This window comes from Arachis duranensis, chromosome 2 (genome assembly GCF_000817695.3).
Source record: "Arachis duranensis cultivar V14167 chromosome 2, aradu.V14167.gnm2.J7QH, whole genome shotgun sequence".
NCBI classification, from domain to species: domain Eukaryota; kingdom Viridiplantae; phylum Streptophyta; class Magnoliopsida; order Fabales; family Fabaceae; genus Arachis; species Arachis duranensis.
Window position 1 is genome coordinate 31,669,746 of NC_029773.3, and position 6,685 is coordinate 31,676,430.

At 37.7% G+C, this 6,685-nt stretch overlaps 1 protein-coding gene across 1 annotated transcript; it reads right to left on the bottom strand.

The window, feature by feature from the left end:
- Nucleotides 1-268: 268 nt before the first annotated feature.
- LOC107474475 (uncharacterized) lies at nucleotides 269-1,313 on the bottom strand. Its single transcript, XM_016094102.1, has 3 exons — nucleotides 1,101-1,313; nucleotides 907-973; nucleotides 269-504 (listed from the first exon to the last, which is right to left on the bottom strand). The coding sequence occupies exons 1-3, from the start codon at nucleotides 1,311-1,313 to the stop codon at nucleotides 269-271; spliced, it is 516 nt and encodes a 171-aa protein (XP_015949588.1).
- Nucleotides 1,314-6,685: the final 5,372 nt, after the last annotated feature.

Here is a 6,685-nt window from a genome sequence, read left to right on the forward strand (position 1 = left end):
AATAACTAAAAACGAATTTACGAATCAGGTTTTCTCTTGTAGTATGAGCCATTTTGAGTTTGTATTTAACCATAACTGGTAACATAAAAATCAACTGAACGTCCGAATTCATATACTCAAAACAAAGTTCAACGAAGCATAAAAAATCAGAATTACTAAAGTAGACAAACATGTTTTGAGTCAAAATTTCTCATCAACATCGTATTGACCTGGCCAGAAATACTCTGTCAAAAAAGCGCTGCAGTGACATGATAACGGATCTGATAAGTCATCTCCAACCCATGGCTTCATGTTCAGATCGAAACCCCTTTTTTGTAGCATGCACAGCATCTTCTCTATGTTGGGTGTTTAAAGTTTTATTGTCTTCTTCTAGAACCCTATTAAGCTCAACATCCCTGGAGATGTCATATCCGCCGGAGGAGATAGCATCTAAATCTTCTTCTGAATCAGTGTCTGCTCCATCTAGAGTGTCAGCAACTATTTTGCCTGAATATTCAGCTAACACTGAATATATGAACATGCAACCAACAACACATTAATCTACTTAAAATATAATGATAACTTCCAAGTCATTCTAGTTATTAAGGAAAAAAATTTCAGAATTATGAAAAGAGGACTTTCAAAATTAACAAATACAAAATTAACTATTACCGTCTCCTTCGTCAGTAGTTTGGACAGATTTCTTGGAAAGAAGCTCTCTAATTGCACGTTATATATACTTCAATTCCTCTTTTGAAGCAATCTCCAACTCAACACCATGCAAGTTATTAAAGCGCATCTGCACCATAATAAATGTATAGTTGATGGTCTATTTTGTAAAGAATATTGTGTCTCTGTAATTCACTTTCTGTGCTAGAAATTAATTTCCAACCTTTAATTCAGCAAGTATGTCTTCAGATGTCCTACTAGCTACAAATGTCACAAAAACATATCCAAATTTCTCCTCGTAGCTTAATCCCCATTCATGAAGTTCCTAGAAATTTTAGCATGAATGGAACAACTATCACTGGTTAAATGTCATAAGCATATAGCAATTTAAAATACTTATTTTTCAAATAATGTTTAACTCAAGTGTTTAAGGGTACGACTAATGAACATACCTGCACAGTAGCTTCGTTCGCCGTTTCCAAGTATTCATTAGAACAAGATCGACCCGATAAAGCCTCCAACCAAGACCTAACATTCCACTTACGGGACCATATGTCTCTGGCAACCGTAATTGCATGTTCCAATGAAGAGAATGGAGAGGCCAAAGACATTTTGTTAGTGAATGTTGTGCCTGCACAGCATGATGAGAAATCCTCCGTTTTCATTTCTCCTGTTACAACACCATTTTATATTAACTATATTCGTCTATGATAACAATATTGTAATTCAAGATAATTTACTTGATGTCATAATTTTCTTTATTGGAGGTTAAGAACAATAACAATGATGATGAGAACAACAAAGCCTTGACAAATAACTTTTAAAAGCAAAAATCATTGGAAGAAATGAGGAACTGGTGGCATTCATGAAATTCAACTTGAATTAAAAACTTAATTCAAATACGAAAACACAGATAGCAATAGAACCAGCAAACTACGTACATCATAGACACTGTTAAACTTATCAAACACACACAGATACTCTATAAATGCTGCACATGTTTTGCCATATTTTCACTATGGCACATAATCTATGTTATCAGAAACATCTACTACTGGGTCTTCTATATCATTGTTCCTTGTCAACTGTAAATCACTGATGTCACCTGCTGCTGACATGTTCAACCCGTGCTGAGGAGAAAAAGCAGCTTCAACATCCTCATTCTCTCCTCCCATGTCATACAAGTCTCGTGGTTTTACATGAACCACTACACTCCATTCTTGATCTACTTCATCACGTACACAGTACACGAACTGAGCTTCTGATGCCAATATGTACGGTTCATCCTCATCTCGATCACCGGTGTGAATTGGACGAGCGAAATTAAAGCTGGTAAGGCCAAGATGGTCTTCTTTGATTCCTCTGCTCGTAGTTGTATCATCCCAAATACATTTGAACAAAACTACTGTGAAATGGCAGCTGTAGTTTAGTTTGATTATGTCCACAAGTTTTTCATAATATGGAACACTACCAATAGCCACTCTGTTGTCACGCATGCTGGCATAACTTCTTGTATTTGATGAGACATAAACTTCACTATTTTGCATTTTCAGCCCATCTTCCTTTGTGGTAGTTTTAAACTTGTACCCATTGAGTTGTATGCCCCAAACCATCTTGCCTGAAGCATGGGACCACATGCAGCAACTTCATTTCTTTCGAATGTACAGTACTGTCCATTGGAACCTAGCACCGTAAATTGGAGTTTGTTCGTATAAATAATTTGAATTTAAAATTTATAATTCTAGAAAAGGAATAAGTTGGTCAGGTTAAATTTCTACGAACCTCATGCTTGAACCGGCGAGAAAATTCTGCATGCACAACACGGTCTATCTTAGAGTGTGACCTCGTTTGATCCCGTAATTTTCTCTTGGTTTCTGATTACATGTGCATACTTACTCAATAAATGGAGCGACGGCCTCACAATTGACTAGCACATGACAATGTGCCTGATCTCTTTCCATTGGGGTCAGTACAAAATGTGATACAGCCCCTGAAGCTTTTCCAATTTTAGGGAACATAGTACATCCTGTATTGTTTGTAATATCAACAGGTCGATCGTCAACTCGCGCTGGTCGGTTGATTCTAGTCTCAGTATTTTTCAAATATCTGGAGTAGAATGTCAAAATCTCCTTGGATAAATATCCCTCCGCAATTGAGCCTTCAGCTTGTGCTCTGTTACGCACGTATTGCTTCAATCGTCCCAAGTACCTTTTTCATAAATACGACATAACGCTTAGTATATACGTGACGAAAATGGAAAAATATGTCTTAAATGCATTTAGTAGCCCGCTAACCTTTCTATTGGATACATCCACCGATAATGTACCGGGCCACCAAGTTTTAGTTCATCAACGAGGTACACCGTAAGGTGAACCATGACAGTGAAGAAGGATGGAAGAAATATCATTTCCATCTGACGCAGAGTCTGCACAACATGATTCTGAAGGGCACCAAGCTGTATAGGATTTATAGCTTTTCCACAGAGTTCTCGGAAAATGAGGACATATTCGTAATCACATTCGATACCGGACTTGGCAATGCATTCTTCACCAAAATTGGAAGTAATTGTTCCATTAGAATGTGGTAGTCGTGACTCTTCAACCTATACAACTTGCGCTGTCGGATGTCAACACAACGAGCAATATTGCTCGAGTAACCATCTGGAAAGACCACGTTCTGTAGAGTCTACAGGAATACATCCTTCTGTGGATTCGACATTGTGAATATTGCTAAATGATATTTACCACCTTCGTTCGGCTACAATTCAGGCCTTATGCCTACGCTTTGTAAATCTTTGCGAGCTTTAAGATTATCTTTTGATTTGACGCTATCGTTTAAGATAGTGTAGACCACATTGTCACAAATGTTCTTCTCTATGTGTATCACATCAAGGTTATGACGCAACATGTGATCCTTCCAGTACGGGAGTTCAAAGAACACACTCCTCTTTTTCCAAACCGAGTCATCTTGATCTGCATCTTCACCAACGCGTCTTCTTTTGGCTGTCAGAGTTGGGTTCTTCCCAAACGATACTTGTAGGTTACACTGCTGCCTTAAGACATCTATTCCAGAATACTTCATTGGTGGATCTCTGCTTTCAACTTATCCGTCAAATCTAGTCCGGTCTACTCTATATTTATGGCCCTGATTCAAGAAGCGGCGATGGCCCGTGTAACACCATTTTTGACTGAATGTTAGTCGCTGAGCCTTAGCGTCCACGTTACACGTGGGACAAGCTAACCCATTGTACGTGTTCCACCCAGATAAATTTCCCAACCCTGGAAAATCGCTAATAGTCCACATTAGCACCGCACGCATCTTGAAAGTGGTCCCCATATTAGCATCATAAGTTTCAACGCCATCCCAGAGTTGCTTCAACTCATCCACCAAGGGCTCCAAATAAACATCAATGTCGTTACCCGGCATTTTAGGACCGAGAATAATCATAGATAGTATAAAAGATGTTTGTTTCATGCATAGCCAAGGAGGAAGATTGTACGGAATAAGAATCACAGGCTAAATGGAATACGTGGTACTTATATTTCTGAAAGGATTAAAACCGTCACTTGATAAGGCTAAGCGAACACTGCGAGCATCATTGGAAAAGTCAGGATACTTTGCATCAAAGTCTTTCCATGCTTCAGCACCCCTTGGATGCCTCAAGTACCCATCGTTATTATCTGCCTCTTTATGCCATAACATGTCAGATGAAGTTTTGCTACACATGAATAACCGTTGCAGTCGTGGTATAAGAGAAAAGTAATGGAGAGTCTTCGCTGGGAGAGGCTTTTCATTTTTTCTGACAGGTATTTTTAGTTTCGTAACGGAACCCTTTCCCGTCTTCTGCTTCCATTGTGAAGTCCCACACTGCTTGCATTTTGTCGCGTTCTCATCTTCACCCCGATACAACATGCAATCATTCGGGCATGCATCTACCTTTTTGTACTCAACCCCTAACTTTCGGATAGTTTTCTTAGCTTTATACAAAGTGGACGGGAATTTGGCTTGCTCAAATGCATCCCGCAATAAGTCCAGAATCATCGACATAGCCTTGTCACTCACACCACACATACACTTAATGTGATAAAGCTTCACTAGGAAAGACAATTTTGAGTATTTCGAGCAGCCAGGATATAACTCCTACGCTCCATCCGCAAGAAGATCGGCAAAATCCTGTGCATCGCGACTTGGACCATCGTACAAGTACGGCAACTCTATATCATCGTCTTCTACAGGATCCGCTGTTGTGGTCTCCTCACTTCCAGGAGACATTGTGAAGTTAAATGCCTCGTGTACCATTTGAAGATATGGATTCACCTTGGGTATAGGGTTCTCAACTATCAGTGTGCAACTAGAGCCCTCCTCAGCTGGTTTCTCACCATGACGCAACCACAAAGTATAGCCGGCGGGAAACGGCTTTATCAATAGATGGTCGTACGCATCCTCTCTTATTTGCATAAATTGAAACCCACATTGAGGGCATGGACACTTTATCATGTTATCCGACGATGCATTCGCAAATGCAAAGTCTAGGAACATATTCAGTCCTTGTCTATATTCTATGCTATTTCGTGGCTTAAGAATCCAGGTTGTGTCATATCTATTATACACCAAATATAGGGTTTAATAATTAATGTGCAACAACTTTTTCAAAGCTAAAATAACGTTAAGTATCGTACTGTATTCATTCCGCATGATAGAAGAAATATCGTTCTAAAAACATAACATGTATGGTAAAATACGTGTGCAACTACGAACATTTAAATTTATACTAAAATGTGCAGTAAAGGTAGCATATAAAACTAATATAAAACAAAAGATACGCCACATAAATACAGTTATAATATGACAATAAAATTTACACCAATTACTGTTTGGCAAAAAATAACAAGAAGAGTTTTTAGATATAATACTCATTCATATAAGTTCATTCATGGAGTACCTTACGAAAATTATTAGTCCAACATATGCACATAACTCATTACGCACCTTATGTCTGTAGGTCAAAGATGCCAAAAAAAGTAGTCTGAACTGTGTATCAAATAGAAGTCAAAAGTTAGTAAACGAAAAATTACGTTAATATTATTCTCTTCATCCAGACATTGTCAAAAAATTTTAGCATAAAAAATATTATAAGATGATTATTTTCATAAAAAATAATTAAAAATAAATTATCTTAAATAACATATTTGACGTACAACACACTTAAAAATAGAAAAAAAGAGATTAACCATATAAAAGATAAGCGGTTTATGGGGTTTTTTTTAGTTAAATAAACTAGACAAAGAGATCAACAATATATAACATATATTTTATACAACACACTTAAAAATAGAAAAAAAAGATAAATAATATAAAAGATACATAAAAGTAATTTATTATTTTTCACTATATAGAACATGATTAATCGAAAAAATATATACTGAAACCGTAATTAAAAAATTTTAAGTATAAAATGTCTACAAAACAGTAGATAATTAACCAAAGATTACTCTAGGCATATTCAAACAGACGTATTTTCTTTTTTATTATTTTATTAAATGAACGCGGAAAATTAAAAAAATCTGGATTGTTTAAAAATCTGGACGTCTCATTCAATCAAGGCCTTTCTTTTTCTTTTCAGCCCACATGTAACCCTAAGTAGAGCTACTCCAAGAGAAATGAGAAGAACCAAAGTTCAGTGCCGCCATCACATAAAGGACTCCGCCAACTCTCCTCCAACGCGTCGCACTTCACCTATGGCCAGCCATATCCGCGTGCCACTGTCTACGGTCCTCAAGTCGCTACCTTTCCCTCCATCGCACCCATACTTTCCTTCCATTAAGCTGCCGTTGTTGTCACTGCGAAGCATCCGTCGTGCACCCGATCTGTCGCAAGATTGGTTCGTTCCTCGGTGTGAAGGTGCTCTGGTACTTCTACTTGTCGTGGTCACGCGGTGGCTCTGCATCCCCTCCATCAACGTTGACATTTGGTCGAGCTTCCAGGTATTTTTGTCTATTTATTTAACTATATTTGCATGCTTGTGTTTAATTGATTT